General features: G+C 36.1%; 1 protein-coding gene across 8 annotated transcripts in view; it reads right to left on the reverse strand.

Moving 5' to 3' along the window:
• The window catches only part of AKT3 (AKT serine/threonine kinase 3), a 414511-nt gene that overhangs the window by 367404 nt on the left and 27793 nt on the right, over nucleotides 1–19314 (reverse strand). For 6 of the 8 annotated variants that reach the window (XM_078156264.1, XM_078156263.1, XM_020982079.2 and 3 more), the window contains exon 2: nucleotides 4905–5065. The exons of the other annotated variants lie outside the window; for them this stretch is intronic. In XM_078156264.1, the coding sequence (XP_078012390.1) occupies nucleotides 4905–4950 (46 nt within the window). In that variant the 5' untranslated portion in view covers nucleotides 4951–5065. The remainder of the gene's footprint in view (nucleotides 1–4904; nucleotides 5066–19314) is intronic. 8 annotated transcript variants of the gene reach the window in all.

Below are 19314 nucleotides of genomic sequence, written 5' to 3' on the forward strand. Positions count from 1 at the left end.
CTTCCATCATTTATTATCTCCCTGAATTAGAATGTGAACTTCTTGAAAGAACGGAATGTCTTGATTTTCTATTTGCATTATTAGCAGTTAACCTGGTGCTAGGCATATACTAAGAGCTTAATAAATACTTTTCTAATCCATTCCAGTTGTAAATAAAAATCTAGAGCTAAAAGAATCATGGAATAGTAGAGCTAGAGAAAAACACAAGAGATCATCAAGTCTAATTTCACAGGAAATGAGGTATAGAGATGAACTGACTTGTCGAACATCACATAGTGTTAGATTTTGAATCCATGTTTTTCAAAAGAGAGATAAGAGCTAGAGAAATTACTACTGGTCACATAAAAATGAGTTGAAGCTACGATGGTAGATTACCAGAGAAATGAGTTTAAAGAGAAGAGATAATGTACAAGGATAGATGCTTGCAGAATGTCAACATTTTAAAGGCTAGTCAAAACAATTTCTATATAAGAGAAGTATGGTAAAATGAACAGAATCCTGAATCTGAAATAAGAAGCCCTTGGTTAAAATAAATCCACACCCTGCAGTTTACCACTTCATCATCTGTGGTTATGTCACTTTACCTCCATGGGTCTCAGTTTCCACATTCGTAAAGCGAACTGGACTAGATTCCAAGGTTATTCTGTGGTTCTAAATCTTATAAAAAGCTCTTCTTTTTCAAAGACACTTTTGTGTTATCTTATCTGATCTTTAAAACAATACAGTAAAGTCCATAACAAGTAGTAATATTCCCATTTTACAGATCAAGGAAACTTCAGAAAAATTTTAGAAACTTAACTTCTAAGAATTCCAAAAGTTATGGTACTTAAACATGAATGCAAAAGTCCTGTCTCCTACATCTCACACTATCATACAGAGAAGATCAATGTGTCCTAAACTGACACACTGGTGTCAGTGGTAGACTGGTGACCAACCAGAAAGACTACCAAAAAAAACAAAGATCATATTACCTCTTGTCTTCTCAACAATATGACTATGCTGAGTTCTTAAGAACAAATCCTGCAACACTGGAAGAGAAAAACATTAGCTAAAGTTCAGGCTTTAGATGTAAACAGTAATATTTAATTTTTACTTGTCTATACTCAATTTATAATCCCAAAAGTCAAAGTGAATTTTTCTAACATGTCATGTGGTCATACAGTCATTGCTACAATGAGACTGACTACTCTTTATGGAAAAAGTTTGCTGCTTTGTAGTAAACAGGAAATGGTACTATCGTTTTCATTCTCCTTAATCACTGAGTAACTTATTTCTGATATCATGATTTGAATAAAATATGAATAAAAGGCACACAATCTCTACACGAGTAAAGTCCAAAAAAATCTCTGTTGTGTTCTACATATTTTTAAAGTTTGGTTAGGCCACAACAAAAGGAAAGCTTTGATCAAATACTAAAACTTCACAAAGTTCAGTATTTACCCACATTTGAATTTGCATAGTGGGAATTAATTTATTCAGCAAGACTTATAGATTCCTAATTCTCAATATTACTTGTTTAGTACACAAATCTCCATAAATACAACATTTAAATAAATCATATTAGTACTTGTGAGGCCTATTTTCAGAGAATAATGTTTTTAAATATCACTGACACTGAAGCCACAACTATGCTGCAAGGTATAATATAATTCCAGTCACTTATTTTTAGAAAGAAATTCATATCATCTGGAAACACACAAAGGTTACAAAGAAAGAACACAGCATTAAGATTCAATTAGTTAAATATTACAAAGATCCTAAGAAGTGAACACATTTTTGCAGTTTTCTCACCTTTTTATTAAAAAAATTTTTGGTGATAAAACTGCCTTAGAATTATGCAGAAGAGTCATATTTAAGAATTTTTATACTGAGAGAAGTACCAGAAATCATTCCCAGTGAAAGTGTTATATCCTCAATTACTGGGGGGAGGGGGGATGTGGAGGGAAGGGAGATGTGAGGAATGGGAGGAGTGAAGATAAAAGGAGAGAGAAGGGAGGTGGAAATGGGGAGAGCAGCTCACTGCAGTCCACCATCTGGTAAATTCTCATTTTAACTAATTATTCTTGCTAACTACGTAGAAAGCTCTGTTGTTTCTAGACGTTAAAGTACTGCAAGTGCTGTCAGATCCCTCTAAATTTAGTGCCCTAGAGCAAAACCTAAATTACCTGCCATCATTGCAGCTCAGTTGTGCAAAATAAGTTACAAAAAGGATAAGAAGGCAACTTAAATAATATATTACTCTCTAATAGATTTTGACCAGTCCTACATAAGTGACTACTAGCTGAATGCACAACTACCAAAAAGCAGTTTTTTAAAACAGCAAAACCCTATACTTACAATATTGCAATTTATATTTCCCTATGATTTGCAACTTTTTTCATGCCCACTAAATTATCCACACTGTTAATTTACTGAATTCTAAACACCACAAATATTTCTTAGATATAAGTATCAGCACTGTTTGCTTTGAAATTAGACCTAAAGAACAAAATGGTTAACATTTACTTTAGAAATATATTGATCAGGGGCAGTTAGGATAGGCAGTGGATAGAGCACTGGTCCTGGAGTTGGAAGGACCTAAGCTCAAAAACGGCCTCAGACACTTACTAGCTAGCTGTGTGACCCTGGGCAAGTCACTTAATCCCTAACAGCCTCCAAAACTTAAAAAAAAAACTACATTGATCACCATCAGTAAATCTAAAGACTGAGGCCTATATACATCATATTAATGTGTACTTTATACCGTTAGTGATGCCTTAATGGTGCCTCCTGGAGTGAAATATAGCTAGTACTGAGGTGGGATATATAATAATCTAGTGATGAACACCTAGGATGAAGAAAACCTATAATAACCACTTTACCAAGTATTTGTCATTACTAAATTGTTTAAGTATAACATAATCCTAATTTTTTTTTAGATAGAGGGACTTTATTTATCATTAGCAACCAAAATAATGAAACAATCTATTTCTTATAAAGAACAGTCTCAAGATTAACAGTCACTGCTATGGAATAAGCCATGTGATTTCTCAGCTTCGTATTTACATCAGAAATGCAAATCAAATTAGATTAAGTCCAGAAAACATATAATATTTCAGAAACCTTTCACAATGCTGATATTAGGGGATAAAATCAACACCCATCTTTTAAGCTAAATGTATATCATGATTGTTAGTACTGAATTTGGGGCAACAATAATTTGATTCAAGGTATATTCAAATCCCAGAAACAAACTATCTTTTATGAAGTTGACTATCTCTAAGTAATAGATTGTGTATATTAGCTAACATAACCAACAGTGTCCAAAAGGTGCCAAACAATGATTTAATTGAAGACCAAATCTGCATATTTTCTTCAACGGTTCAGTTGAGATATTCAAGAATATGGTAAACTATTACCAACGCAAAGCTTCATTCAATAAGTCCCCAAACCTGTCTTGAATATGGAGAAAATGCAAGCAAAATTCAGAAGTAGAAAAAGTACTTTCTAAAGAAAAGACACCACTTTGGGTGTGTTCTGCATACAACATAAAACTTTGAAAGTATGTTTCAAATTTTATGTAATACTGAAAATGATATTAAAATGCTTTAATAAAACACTGTATGTGTATTTCTATTTAGTATGTAATTACTTTTTCAAAATACAGCACATAAAAGGCAAAGAAACTCAGATTTTTAAAAAAATAACCAAAATTGTTTCTGAATAGATGATGAAATACAGCTCTCTCTTCTCAATAGAGAAATGTTACATTCGTTCACTGTTATCAATTAGTTTTGCTTAACTTCTTTTTGACAAAGGGGTTGGGATCTGGTGGAATATGAAGAAATGCCAATGTAAAAAAAGGCATCAATATAACCTTTTTTTAAAAGGAATAATAGGTAATCTTTAAAAAAAAACTCTATAAAGAACTCAATGTCTGCCAATAACTTTTGACACAGAAAATAGCTACACAGGAACTTCGAAATCCTGAGAATAGAATAGTTCCATCCCACTTAACATGGTTATGTGAGTGAACTGCAATTACTTACAACTATACTAAAGTCTCTAGTTTTCTAATAACACATTTATTCCACAAGCAGGTGATTTTATGAAGGATTTACAAGGATAAATTAAATTCTTCCTTTACTTCATTTTTCTATTTCATTTTATGCCAATAAAAATGACATATCTGAATTATTTGTTTAAACTAAGTGATTTGAATTCTAGAAATATTTCAAACAGAATAACAAAAATTAAAATACAAATTTAAAGAACAAAAAATCCCTTATCATCCATGACTTGTCTCAATCATCCATAGCATCAGTTCCCACTGATCTATATATATAGATTCCCTTCCACCCCACCCAGCCCCTTAAGTTACAAGCCCATCAAGCTATTATTTTTAAAATACAGCATCCAAATGACTAATGCACTACATTAGAAATTATATATACTCATGTACATATACACATATATCCACATTTATATACGTGTATGTGTATGTGTATTTAAAATCTGTTAAGAGTTAAAGTCATTCTGAGTCATTTATGCAGAATGAAGCACTTTGGGCCACTTTGGAAAAGCACAAAACATTTAAGTTTCTTCAAAACACATATATAAGGTACAACTGAAAGTCAAAAAGTCAGGTCTAACTTGCCAGCCAAATCATAAATTACATTCAAGAATTACAAGAAATGTTTTCAAATATAAGCCAACACCTAAACTGTAACACATACCATTATTTTTTTTTCCAACTAGAAAACATAATATACTACAGATCACAAGTTTCACTTTGTCAACTGGCTAAGACAAAATGCCAGACATTACATTTTTCTTCTCAAGCAATTCCCAACACACCCCTAAACTATTACCAACAATTTAATTGTTATTCTTACTAGTATTTTTCAGTTTTGTTAAGCACTTACCCCTCTTCTGAACCCAACCTTCTTTCACAATGGTAACATCGCTCATGATGGCTCCCCTCTGAGCCCTCAACTTCAAGAAAAGATACTTTGAGATATCAGCTTTGGGGTTTGGATTCTCTTTTGCTGCTGCTGCCCTTCCCACTCTCTAGTGATGACTCAGCCTGGAAGGAAGTATTGAAGAAAGAATTTCTTTTTTTTTCCATTCTTGCAACTCATACAGCAATAACAAACAACTAATTCTTTGTAAATGTCTTCAACTGCCTGACCCCACATAAAAATTTGGCTCTTCAAACTAGAGAACTTATTTATTAAATAATTCTATAATGAATGTACTTCCCTGATCTTGTGACATATTTCAACTGATAATGAAACTTCTGACTTGAGAAGTTAATAGAAACAGTTAAAAAAAATCATTGTAATACATAAAGCTTTGTGCTCTAAAGAATAGAAAATAAATGTTTGAAAGTAGTCTAAAAATTTGTTCTTCTATTTTTTCTCAAAATTTCTATTATTTTATGACAACCAAACTGAATGTTTTTATTTGCTATTCTTCAGGTGAAACACATAACATTCCATAAGCTCAATATTCCTTAATACTTCAAGAATTCATCATTTCATCAGTGTGGTAACTACCACTACAAATAGGTATCATAGCCACTCAATACTTTAGAAGAAAGTCTTCATGAGTTACCATGCATCGCCAAAAATTTGTCATTTCATGGCTAACTCTTCACAAGTAATCATAAAATAAACCAGTATACGTTTGCAAAGGAGGAAATGGCGGGGGGGGATGAGTTTAGTTTATGGAATGTTGACTTTACGATGTCTTCAGGACATCTTTCTAGCAATGGTGATTCATTCAAACTAATCTATTTTAAACTCCAAACCTTTTTATGTAACCAGTCCCTCTTAATACTAACTGTACAAATTTTAAGGTTCTTGGGGATTAGGTTTTAATCTAAATCTTTGTGTATGCTCTACAGGAGAGTATACTTATCAATAATTGCTGTTCGTTAGTGACACAGCTAGCAAAACAGCAAAATTTTTTAAAAAACACTTCTTTATTTAAAGACACAATATAACCATTAAATACAGAACACAAGTCAGTGAACATGCAATGTGTTCAGCAGTATTCATAATATTCTCCTTATTTACCACACAATGCAAAAACAAGAAAAAGTGAATTGGCTCCGAGTTCAACTCAGCAGAAAGTTTTTAGATATCAATTTCCCCTTCTTTATGATTCTGTTTAATGGATGGTATCATGCCTTAATTTCCTATTCACGTTTGTACATTTTAGTTGTGTTTTTGTCTGAGTGTAGGAAATAGCAAGGCCAGTTTGTCGTCGTCATCATCATCATCATCATCATCATCATAGCATTTATATAGCATTTTTATAAGTATTATTTCATTTGATCTTCACAACAACCCTAGGCAGTACGTATTATGTTATTACAATTTTACAGATGAAGAAATCAAGGCTGACAGAGGTTAAGTGATTTGCCCAGGGTCACACAGCTCACGTCTGAGACTGAATTCAGGTTTTGATTCTTTGTCTAGTACTCTATCCACTGACCCATCTAGCTTCCAAGACTAGCTTGACTAAAGAGTATGGCAAAGAGAAAAACATTAAATAGGGGTGAAAAGGTAGGTTAGGATCAGGTTATAAAGGATTTTAAATGTCAACATTTATATTTGATCCTAGAGTCAACAGGGAGCTATTACAGTTTGGGGGCGGGAAAGTGTATGTAGAGCATGACGCTTTATGTCATGTATAGAGAACAGCATTTTAGGAAAATTTATTTGGCTACTGTGCATAGGATGGATTAGAGAAGGAATACATATGAGACGTGGAGCAATTGGGAGCACAGTATAACTCAGGCTGAAGTGACAATGGCCTAAACTAGCATAGTGGCTATGTAAGTACAAAGAAGAGGACTGATGCCAAAAATTTTGTGGATACAGAAATACCATGATTTAGTAATTACTTAAAAGATAAAAAAGACTAAAGAGTCAAGATACCAGATTGGAAACCTAGATTACCAGAAGGAGGTGAGGTCCCCAACAGAAACAGGGTAGTTTAGAAGAAGAGTAGGTTTAGGTGGATGATAATGTATTACAATCTATAATGTAGTTCAAAACTTCATGCCTGATTATCCTGTGTGACTCACTGTACCACACACAAAATAAAAAAGAGGGAAGAGGGTACAGTTTTTATTATTACCTTTTTTTAAGAATTACTGCCCTAAAACACAAAGCCTGAGGAAGTGATGAGCTGGGGGGGGGGGGTGGAATGTAGGTATAATTTTTCCAATGGCACCTGTGAAGCTGTTCCTGTAGGTACTCTTCTGGTTGCAGTTGATGTACAAAGGGGTAGAGTGGATCTTGCAAAAGCTAGAAGTTAACAGAGTGGGAAGTGTTGAGCAATTATGGGTGAAGGGTAGGTATAATTGTGTTGAAAACATGTCCCACAATTGGCTATGGAAGGGAGGGTAAAATACAACCAATCTTCCCACCCTCTCTGACTGGTTGACCACAAACCTTTCTGAGTGATGACACAGCCTACACTTTGTAGACCAGTGCTCAAACCAAATACTACCACACTAACCAAACAAAAATAAGCTTAGCATTGTTTCCAAATCACTGTCTAAAAAAAGTTGCTAAGTGGCTCTTTTAATTTGCTCAAAAACAATTTTTTTCTAACTTTTACAATGAAATAAAGTCTTATATAAATTTCTAAGTTCCTCTTTCCAACAGAAAATTTCAGCCTAATACTAAAGAAAAGTTCCCTAACCATTAAATCTGTCCCAAAATTAAGTAGGCACTCTCATAAGACAATTCCCAATGTTAGAAGTCTTCAAATAGTAATACTTATCATGAATGTTACAGACAGCATTCATGACTGGGGTAGAGGTTGGACAAGATAATCTTTGTAGTTCAGTCTAATTCTAAGATTGTATAATTCTGTGATTATCTGTTTATTAAAAGAGGTACCTCAGAGAACTCTACCACCCCCAAAAAAACAAACCTCAGCCTGATTTAAACATCAAACATATACTATGTTCAATAGCATAATAAATGCCTATTTATGTGCTAAGCCATGTACAAGCTGCTAAAGGACAAAAGTAACCACACTAGCTCTCATGAATAAATGAATGAATAAGCATTTATTAAGCATTTACTGTGTTCCAAGCAGTAAGGATACAAATAGTAAAATGAAACAGTACAGACTGTCAAGGAGCTAACATTATAATTGGAAGAGAGAACATATATAGAATCCTTTGGCAGGGTAGATGAAAAAAGGTCCAGGGCTCCTTAGAAGCAAAGCAGATGATAATGTCTAAAAGCCTAGACTGCACAGGGACAAAACACATTGTAAGTCCTGATGGTCCTCTATCTAACCAAGACTATAGTTGGTGAACTCCTGTTCAACAAACAGATTAACATTAAGGTTACAATTTAGTATAGGGATGAAAGGGGGGGGGGAGGATGGAAGGAAGGGAAGGAGGGAAGGAAGGAAGAAAGGAAGGAAGGAGGAAGGAAGAAGGAGGAAGGAAGGAAGGAAGGAAGGAAGGAGGAAGGAAGGAAGGAAGGAAGGAAGGAAGGAAGGAAGGAAGGAAGGAAGGAAGGAAAGAAGGAAGGAAGGAAGGAAGGAAGGAAGGAAGGAAGGAAGGAAGGAAGGAAGGAAGGAAGGAAGAGCTCTAAGACGTTCAAGTTAGAAAACTGATACTGAAACAGCCTCAGACACTTAATAGCTATGTGAACCTTGGCAGGTCACTTAAACACTGCCTGTTTCCTCAACTATCAAGTGGGAATAACAGCACCTATAATTCACACAGCTGTTGTGAGGATTAAATGAGATAATGGTTAAAGCCCTTAGCACAGTGCCTAGCACACAGTAGGCACTTAATAAATGCTTGTTCCTTCCCCTTCTCTTACTTGTTGACTTATTGGCTGATTGAAAGGAATGATCAAGAAACACTTTAAATAAAAGGTGGCATCTTGAGTTAATCTTAATGGATAGGGAAAAATTAAACAGGCCAAGAAAGTATTCTAGCTATAGGGAATTTGAAGAACAAATGCATAAAAGTCGAGACCTACAAAGCATGTTCACAGAACAGGAGTTCTCTGCACAATCTGACTCCAGCATAGCATTATTATAAAAGAAAACAATGTAAAAGAGACTGATAAAGAGAGAGTCATGCCAGATTGTTATGATTCTTGAATAGCAATTAAGCAAATCTGAATTTTAATGGGTAGAAAACAGTGAGTCACTTTAGAGTTCTAGATCAGACCAAATAAGAAAGATTAACCTAGCAGCAAACTAAGGACAGATTGGAGAAGAGTAGGTAAAGACCTCAGGCTACTGCCATAGTTACCAGATGTAAAAGGTATTAAAAAGTAGAAATCCTCAGGAATCCATGAAGTCTGAATATGAAGGTTAGGGAAAAAGACAAACAGAGCACTCAAAATTTGAATGCAGGAAACTGATAAATACTGGTATAAATGATAAGAATCATTAAGTCAGAGGGAAAACCAGGTTTATTAGTGGAAAAATGAGATGGTTCATGTCAAGTTTAGTTTGAGGTACCAAGAGGCCAATCAGATGAAGAGGTCCAATGGACATTTTCAGATAAAAGTCTTTAGCTCAGTAGACAGGTCAGAGATGGACACATAGAAAGGAGTAATCTAGAGCACAGCTTCTTAAACTTTTTCCACTCAGGACTCCTTCAACACTTCTTAAACTGTGGATTGAGACAGTTTAAGTACAGTGCAGCAGCAATAGCAGCAGATTGCCAAGAGAGTTAGAAAAGAGCCAACTGACAGAATTTTAACAGGGGGAAAGTGTGCACAACTCTAACAGGCTTAAAGAAAAGGGAACTGAAAAGCCAGTTAGCAATGGTCTGGTCTCCTGCTACCTGGCATATGGACTCAAAACGAGTGAGAAGTAAATACTCAAGCATATCTAGAGAGCAGAGCCATGATGGCGGAGTGAAAGCAATGAGTTGCTCTCCAGATACCTATAAAAATGGCTCTTAAGCAGCAGAACCCACAAAAAGACAGAGTGAAACAAACTTCCAGCCCAAGACAACCTGGATGATTGATCAGAAAGGTATACTGCACATTGCAGGGAGCAGAGCACTGCGCGGCATGGGTGTGCAGGCCACAGAGAACCTGGAGCAGGCCCCAGAGGACTGAATCGCAGGCAGCTGTGGTGCTTTCCAGACTCCTCAACCCATGATCGCCAAAGACAACTTAGAAGGTCAGTGGGAAAAGTCTGTTTCTGCGTTGCTGAGAGAAGAACATGGGGTCTCAGATCCAGTTCCCCAAGAAAGCAGCCCTGGGGGGGCAGCTGCATCCTGAGCTTCTGGCCCACAGACTGAGGGGGAATCCAGTGGCTGATGAGAGAGGGATTGCAGGGATTTCTTTGCCAGTGCTGAGGCAGGAATCTCTTGCTTTGCCTGTGCTGGGATCTGGGTCACAGTTCTGGGCAGCGGTCCTAGGGTGAGGAGAGGCGCTGGCAAGCTTGTAGTGGCTGTGGAGAGAAAACCCTCCTCACAGTTACAGAACCAGAAAGGAATACTTGTGGTCACAGGCCAGCAAAGGAGTAAACCCCTCCTCACCCCTTATCATACCACCTTGGAAGAACTGAAAATTTACAGGTCCCTACAAGGATCTCTGAAAACAACTGTACAAACCCTGAAGCTTGGGACAGTACATTCTCCACATTGGAAGCAGACTCTTAACTTAGACTTAACAAAGAGTTTAAAACTCAAGTAATTGGCCGGGATCATGAACAAGCAGCGCAAAAAGAGTCAGACTATTTTGTCTTACTTTGGTGAAAAAGAAGTTCAAAATAAACAACCAGAAGAAGACAACAAAGTCAAAGCTCCTACATCCAAAGCCTCCAAGAAAAATATGAATCAGTCCCAGGCCTTGGAAGAGCTCAAAAGGGATTCTGAGAAGCAAGTAAGGGAAGTAGAGGAAAAACTGGGAAGAGAAATGAGAGTGATGCAAGAAAATCATGAAAAACAAGTCAATAGCTTGCTAAAGGAGACCCAAAAAAGTACTGAAGAAAATAACACCTTAAAAAATAGCCTAACCCAAATGGCAAAAGAGGTCCAAAAAGCCAATGAGGAGAGAAAAATGCCCTAAAAAGAAAAATTGGCCAAATGGAAAAGGAAGTCCAAAAGATTACTGAAGAAAATACTTCCTTAAAAATTAGAATAGAGCAATTGGAAGAGTGACTTTATGAGAAATCAAGACACTGTAAAACAAATCCAAAAGAATGAAAAATTAGAAAACAATGTGAAATATCTCATTGGAAAAATAACTAACCTGGAAAATAGATCCAGGAGAGAGAATTTAAAAATTATTGGACTATCTGAAAGCCATGATCAAAAAAAGAGCCTAGACATCATCTTTCAAGAAATTATCAAGGAAAACTGCCCTGATATATTAGAACCAGAGGGCAAAATAGAAATTGAAAGAATCCACTGATCTCCTCCTGAAAGAGATCCCCAAAGGAAAACTCCTAGGAATATTGTAGCCAAATTCCAGAGTTCCCTGGTCAAGGAGAAAATGTTACGAGCTGCCAGAAGGAAACAATTCAAGTATTGTGGAAACACAATCAGGATAACACAAGATTTAGCAGCTTCTACATTAAAGGACCGCAGGGCATGGAATATAATATTCCGGAGGGCAAAGGAGATAAGATTACAACCAAGAATCACCTATCCAGCAAAAGTGAGTACAATCCTTCAGGGGAAAAAGGGTCATTCAATGAAATAGAGGACTTTCAAGCATTCCTGATGAAAAGACCAGAGCTGAATAGACAATTTGACTTTCAAATACAAGACTCAAGTGGAACATGAAGAGGTAAACAGGAAAGAGAAATCATAAGACACTTATTAAGACTGAACTGTTTACATTCCTGCATGGAAAGATGATACTTATAACTCATGAGACCTTTGTCAGGATTAGGGTAGTGGGAAGGGAAAAATTATATGCATGTATGTATGCATATATGTATATATGTATAGATAGACAGAGAGAGAGAGAGAGAGAGAGAGAGAGAGAGAGAGAGAGAGAGAGAGAGAGAGAGAGAGATGGCACAAGGTGAGTCGAAGATTGAGGAGTCATATCTGGAGAATAAAATTAAGGGATAAGAGAGGATTATACTAGGAGAAGAAGAAAGGGAGAGGTAGAATGGGGTAAATTATCCCACAAAAAAAAAACAGAAAAGAAAAGGCTCTTACAGTGGAAGGGAAAAGGGGGAAAGTGAGAGGGAATGAGTGAATCTTATTCTCATAGGATTTGGCTTAAGGAGGGAATAACATACACATTTAATTGGGTATGGAAATCTGTCTTACCCTACAGGAAAATAGGGGAGGAAGGGGACAAGAGAACAGGGGGATGATAGAGAGGAGGGCAGATTGGGAAAGTGGGTAATCAGAAGCAAATACTTCTGAGGAGGGACAGGTTCAAAAGAAAGTACAGAATAAATGGTAGGGCAGGATACAATTAAGGGAAATACAGTTAGTTTTTTACAACATGTCTACTATGGAAGTGTTTTGCATAACTGCACATATATAAGCTATATTGAGTTGCTTGCCTTTTCAATGAGGGTAGGTGGTGAGGGAGGAAGGGAGAAAATTTGGAACCCAAAGTTTTTAAAACATGTGTTTAAAAAAAATGTTTTCACATGCAACTGGGAAATTAGAAATACAGGAAATGGGGTACAGAAGTCTATCCTGCCCTACAGGAAAATAGAAGGGGAAGGGAATAAAAGAAGGCAGGAAGAGATAGAAGAGAGGGCAGACTAGGGGAAGGGATATTCAGAATGCATGCCATCTTGGGGTGGAGAGAGGGGCAAGATGGGGTGAAAATTTGGAACTCAAAATCTTGCGGAAGTAAATATTGAAAGCTAAAAAATAAATAAATTTATACTAAAAAAAAGCACATCTAGTAAAAAAAAAAAAGAAAAGAAAAGAAAGGAAAAATAAATACTCCAACTTGGGAAGAAATTGAAACAGTCTTTTCCAACCCTGGGAATACAGACACCATCAAATGAGGAGGCATCAGAAAGTAACACGAGAATACAAGGGAAAAAAGACTAAAACCACCAAACATTTTAAGAAGAAGATACTTAAACTCACAAAAATCACAAATTTCTCTAATTATTACAAGATAAAGGAAATTGAACCAATCCCTGATGAAACAGAAGGAAGGAAGGAAGGAAGGAAGGAAGGAAGGAAGGAAGGAAGGAAGGAAGGAAGGAAGGAAGGAAGGAAGGAAGGAACAAATGACCAATTAAGGCCTTACTATGTGCAAAGTACTATGCTAAGTGCTGGGGAGATGAAGAGAAAAGACATTCCCTGCTCTCAAGGAGCTCACATTCTAATGGGGAAAACAACATATATGGAAAGTTTCAGCTGGAAGTCAGATGAAAAGGTCCTAAGGCCCTTAGGGTACAAGAGAAAATCAGATGATGGTGCCTCTTCTTTAATGTCATTTCCACTGAAAAATCATATCCACTTCGGATACTGAACCATTTGACAGTGACTTTGCAGATAAGAACTTTCTGGTCCTTCAGAAGCCATAGCTACTGGACCTGCAGAAACAGTTGCCAGGCAACAGCTCTACTGAGGATGCTTCCTAGGATGACAGCTACAAACACCAGACTGAAAGCACTACTATTTCAAAGGATCAGGGTCCTGGGCTGTCTCTATAGGGTTCTGAGGAGAAATAGGAGTCAAGGTGGTGGTTTGAATTGCCTTATACAAGAAAACCTCAACACAGAATGGAACCACAATCTACTGTGTCAGAATGGTACAAAAAAAGGAAAACAGCATAAAAGAAGTTAGAAGGGAACAAATACTAGAATTTAAGGTCAGCACATATTATGGTCAGAAGTAATTAGTAGAATAGAAAAACTTGAATCTACAGTGGTGAGTCTCTCCAAAAAAGCTAAAGAGAGAACAAGAGTTTTAGAATACAAACATAATGAATCAAAAGGACAACCTGGACAGAGAAGCAAAAAAGGTAAAAGAGCACATGCTCTCTATACAAACAAAAGTCACTGATTTCAAAGACAGGATATACAGAGACTATCTAAGGATCATTTTATCAAACTCCCCAGAACTTCTCTATACAGAAAACAAAGCACCAATTTAAAGAATCCACATATCATCTCCAAAAACAAAAACATAACCCCTATGTTTCAAACTCCAAGACACTGAAGTCAAATTCAACAATTTTAATGACAATTAATTCTGCAGAGAGGAAAAAGGCCTTCAAATATGAGGAAAAGAAATTCAACTAACAAGACTATTCTGCACCTAATAAAAACTGCAGTAGGGATACGATAATATATGCCAAAAAGCAAAGGAGTTCAAAATACAACCCAAAATGGCTTAACTTGCAAATGTGAGCCTAATATTCATTTTAAATAGACATTCAAAAAGAGGTGTTTGGAATATTATAGGAAAACAAACAGATGTGAGCAGAATAATGAACCTGCAAATACCTTAAACAATATAAACATAAGAAAGCTAAATAAATACAACTACCAAGGAAAAAATAATGAAATAAATTATTCTATCTCTAAAAATGATTAAAAACAACAGAGTGACCATTAAGAAATTTTTTTAAAAAATACACAAGGGGACAAAGAGGAAACTAGAATTTAAAAGAAAAGAAGTGCTGGTAGAAGAACAGGCCTAAAATACCACAATACTCTTCCCTGCCTCCCTCCTACTGGTGAATCAATACATTTTGTGGGAATAAACTTCAGTATGGGAAAGTGAGTAAAAGGGGAAAGATAACACAGAAAACAGTGGGGGGAAATGCCAATACACACTAGTCATGTTGATGAGTGAAGAATAAAGGGAAGATAACTCCAGCAGTTTCTCAGGAAGAAGAGTTATAGGAGAATAGAAGAGATGGCAAAAGGAGGAATTTAGACAAAAGGATAAGAATGAGAGAGAAAGGTCTCAACCCAATGGGAAGAATGGACCCCACTCAATAGTACTCCCATGGAGGAGGAGATATATTCTATAATAGGAGATGGGGACATTACAATGGGTCTAATTTGCAGGAAGTGAGAGATCATTTCCTCTGAAAAGTATTGAGCCTCCATGGATAATATCCTGACACAGAAGAACGGAACTAGGAGCTACCTGGGGCAACTGGCACCCAGAATGGTGGAAGGACATAAACCTAGAGAACCAAGTACAAGGCAAATGGGAGGGAGGGGAAATAACTATGGGAAGGGCAAGGGGTAGAAATAGACCGCAGAATTTAGGACACGGGGAAATATACACCATGAGGCTATACATCTTCTCTCATTTCCCTTAAAAACTGATACATCTAAGAAAGAACAGAAAAAAGGGATATGGGGGCAAAATTTACAAAGGCAATAATATGGAAATTCATTATTAGAAGGAGCTCAAACTTGGTACTTCAGAAACTATAATGCTATAATGAATACAAAGAGACAAAAAAAATACAGACCATGAATCAAAGAATATAAGTTTAGAACAGAAAAGGAAAAGAATTATTGAAGAAAACAAGGTAAGGAAATCACTAGAAAAGGGTACAGAAAAAGAAAAATACTAACAAACAAAACAGGAGGGGAAGAGAGAAGGGATTTTGAATTAACCACTGAATTAAGAGGGGAAAAGGAGGGGAATAATGAGATAACTAAAGAGAAAAAAAAGAAAAATCAAGCACTGTGCTAAGATACAAAAAGAGTAAAAGACCATATCTGTCCTCAAGCAGCTTACAATCTAATGTGAGAGACAATATGCAAACAAATAAAGTCCAACAGGCAAAGGAGTGCAAGAGGCAACCCAAAATGTCCTAACTGGAAATGTGAAATCACTAAGTGAAACTCCAAAACTCAGGAAAGGATTAGCAGATAAAAAGGGGCAAGGGGAGGAATTAAGGGAGTGCAGGGAAGAAAGCTTATGTATAGGCTCTCTATAAGAACTAAAGAAAAACTAATCCTAGCAATACAGTATCTACAAAAGATAAAAGGGAACAAAAACAAATCTTAATTCAATGGAAAAAAAAATATTTGAGATGCAAACCACAGGAAAATATTAACCAAACTCATAACTTTAAATGTAAGTGGATTAAGCAACTGAATAAAATGGAGAATACAATACTGAAAGATAAGAAAATAAAACTACAATCTGTAGCTTATAAGAAAAACATTTCAAAGGAAAGACATACATAGAATACATAGGTGAGGCTAGGAAAAATTTACTCTGCACTAGGTAAATACAAAAATGTAGGAACTGAAATCATGCCATCTGACAAATCAAAAATAAAAATTCACAATATAAATAGAAAAACAAGAAAAATACAAATTAAATAGCTGAAAAACAAAATAGCTAAAGAACTTAACTAACTGAAAGAATATTCAGGGCTCCAAGCCAGGTCATCACAATATAACTAAATGACAATATTACCAAAAAATTTTTATATAGAGTTAATGTTATGCCAACCAAACTACCAAAGGGATATTTTTCATTATTTTATTTTTTATATTGGGGCAGCTAGGTGGTGCAGTGGATAGAGTACCGGCCCTTGATTCAGGAGGACCTGAGTTCAAATCCAGCCTCAGACACATAACACTTACTAGCTGTGTGACCCTGGGCAAGTCACTTAACCCCACTGTGTAATCCCCCCCAAAAAAAATTTAAATACAAAATAAGAAAAGGAAAAAAAAGCATTGCCATGTGCATAACAGAACATTAGAGAGGGTTCAAAATATACAGCAATAAATTTCCATTTCAAGAAAACCAATGCACAAGGACAGCTAGGTGGCACAGTTGATAGAGCATCAGCCCTGAAGTCAGGAGGACCTGAGTTCAAATGTGACCTCAGACCAAACACTTGATACTTACTAGCCGTGCCACCCTAGGCAAGTCACTTAACCCCAATTGCCTCACCAAGATATATACATATGTATTACACATTATGTTCAGAGCTATCTTTTCTTTGCTTCCTTGTAAGTTTTCTTTCATTCTCTGTTGTGCACTTGTTACTTTGTTCTTTTTTCCCCCTCATTCCTCCCACAAGAAGGCTACAATTAAGCGTGGGTATATACATGTATGTGTGTATGTATGCATGCATGCAAGTGCATATGTGTGTATACACTTGTATATCTGTGTAATTATATATACACATACACATATGTATATCTAGACCTATATACATATACATACATACACATGCATATACTTATACTTACATACATATACTTATATACATATACTTAGATATCTATAATCATTTTCATATACAGACACATACATTCATATGCATCAATTAGAGAATAGCTAAACAGATTGGGAAACAAGAATATAGTGGAACATTCCATAAAAAATTATAAAATGAAGTACTGAAACATACAAATTGATAGAGTGAAGTAGAACAAATAATAGAATATACACAGTGACTATAAAAATGAAAATGGAAAGACTTTTATTTTTAAAGTGAACATTATATGATCATAATAACCAAGCTTGGTTCTAAGGAAGAATAAAAAAAAAAGTACCTGCCTCTCTTTTTTGAAAAGATGGAAAACCTTGGATATAGGACAATGCACATAATATGTGGCTCAGCTGATATGCTGGTTAGTTTTACTGAATTGTTTTTCTCTTTCTTATTCTTTGTTACATGGGATGGCTCTTTGTGGGATTAGCATAGATATATATGGAAATGAAAAAAATATAAAATATAAGATATGTGATATATTTATTCATATATTGTTAAATATGCATATTTATAAAATATACTATAAAAACAAAAGACATCAATAATTTTTTAGGGGTCACATTGTTGGACCAGACCCAAGTTGGGAGCCAACAGAAAACCAATGAAAAGAGTTGAAAGCAATTCACAAATGTAATAATAATAATAGCTAATATTTACATAAGACCTATTACAAGTCAGGCACTTGCTAAACACATTATTATCTTATTTGATACTCACAACAGCACTGAAAGGTAAGTATTATTATCACAATTTTACAATCCAGGGAGGATTTGAACTCAGTCTTCCTGTCCCTAGGCTCAGCACTCAAATCTGCAACACCACCTAAAAATTTGCATAACATTTAGATAAATGAAATTAATTCATTGCCTCGGCAAGAGCTTACTGTTGTTGACATATATTACAGAGGGGTCTTTATAACAAAACAAACAAACAAACAAAGAAACAAACAAATGAGAGTACCAATTCAAACCACCTAAGATCACATTTAAAAGAAAGCTATAATAACTCAATTATCAATTTAAAAAAGAGCAGATGTGTCTTGTCAGTAACTAATGTGGAAAAATGGAAGCCAGCAACCAAAACTGAACAACTTATCCAGTCCTACACTGCACTAGTAAGTACCTCCTACTGCTCAACTTGACATCAAAATAGCCTAAAGACTTAAAAAAATTCAATAAGAATATTGAAATGTTTACAAAGAAGCAAGCCACGAACCAAAATCTTCCGTGTTTAATTCCAGCAAATATCACTGGAGACTCCAAGGTAAGGGATTTGAACATCCCTTAAATTACTAGCTGCGGGACCTAGGCAAGTCACTTAACCCTGATTACACACACACAAAAAAGTAAAGGAAAAACTAACAAACAAGACTAATTGAAGGGCAGGTGAGGAAGGAAAGAACTTGACTGAGAGGGAAAAGGGGACAAAATGGCAAAGTAAAGGCAAGGACTCACCAGAGTTCTCCCATTTAACCCTCCAGACAAAATAATGCCTCACAACAAATTCTAGAACACCAGAATGAACAAAAGGATGGAGGGAAACAATTTTCCAGTCCAAGAAAACTTAAAAGATTGGCAGAAAAGGTTTGTCTCACTGGGGTGAGACTACTGCACAGTCCAGGGCAGGTAATGCCCAGACAAGCCAGCAACAGGCCTTGGGGATGACTGAATCAGCAAGGGGTAGCTTCTGGAGCTCTCAGCACACAGACAAGGGTAGGTTCTGGAGTCCTTAGTCTACAGAAGGTTAGGGGGTCAGAAAACTGTTCAAAAGGAGATTACAAGGGACCATTTGCTGACACTGAAAACAGGACTGTGTTGCATTGCCTATACAGCTCTGGGACGTAGTCTTAGGGCAAGGAAGAACAGGACTAGGGAACCTGGTCACAGTTCCAGGGCAGAAAAGAATGCTTTTGGTCACTCACAGAGCAAAGCACAGGCCAGGACAATAGTAAATACATCTATCCTTAGATCATACCACCTTGGAAGAAGTGAAAGGGGGAAAAAAAAAAAAAAGAACTGGCTCTGAAAACAGCAGCTGACAAAAAACCTGAAGCTTGCTCCACACCCCAGGAACATAGCACAACTTTAACATAAAGTTAAATGTCAAGAAATGGGCTGCAAAA

This window comes from Phascolarctos cinereus, unplaced genomic scaffold (genome assembly GCF_003287225.1).
Source record: "Phascolarctos cinereus isolate Bilbo 61053 unplaced genomic scaffold, phaCin_HiC Scaffold_5;HRSCAF=322, whole genome shotgun sequence".
Classification (NCBI taxonomy): Eukaryota; Metazoa; Chordata; class Mammalia; order Diprotodontia; family Phascolarctidae; genus Phascolarctos; species Phascolarctos cinereus.